This window comes from Eimeria mitis, genomic scaffold (assembly GCF_000499745.2).
Source record: "Eimeria mitis Houghton genomic scaffold, Emh_scaff3055, whole genome shotgun sequence".
Classification (NCBI taxonomy): domain Eukaryota; phylum Apicomplexa; class Conoidasida; order Eucoccidiorida; family Eimeriidae; genus Eimeria; species Eimeria mitis.
The window spans coordinates 3349-3642 of record NW_013571402.1 but is presented as its reverse complement, the minus strand read 5'-3'; the positions used below and the strand labels follow the sequence as shown (position 1 = coordinate 3642).

General features: G+C 58.8%; 1 protein-coding gene across 1 annotated transcript in view; it reads left to right on the top strand.

Moving 5' to 3' along the window:
• Positions 1–294, top strand: part of EMH_0061810 (uncharacterized protein) — a gene marked incomplete at both ends in the record, with an annotated part of 4068 nt that overhangs the window by 628 nt on the left and 3146 nt on the right. The window contains one exon of the mRNA XM_013497965.1: positions 3–158. Within this exon, the coding sequence (XP_013353419.1) occupies positions 3–158 (156 nt within the window). The remainder of the gene's footprint in view (positions 1–2; positions 159–294) is intronic.

The following is a 294-nucleotide window of genomic DNA, read 5'->3' as shown; positions in this document are numbered from 1 at the left end:
CAGCAAAACGAAGCAGCAGCAAAGCGGCGGCTGCTGCAGGCGATGCAGAGACACCACAAAACAACTGCCTGTACACTGCAGCAGCAGCAGCAGCAGCAGCAGCAGCAGCAGCAGCAGCAGCAGCAGCAGCAGCAGCAGCAAGCGCAGTGCAACCTGCTGTGGGAGGAAGCAAAAGAACTCCTCCTCCCCTTCTTCGAAATATCTGTTAGTTGCTGCTGCTGCTGTTGCTGCTGCTGCTGCTGTTGCTGCTGCTGCTGCTGTTGCTGCTGCTGCTGCTGCCGCTGTTCCTGCTGC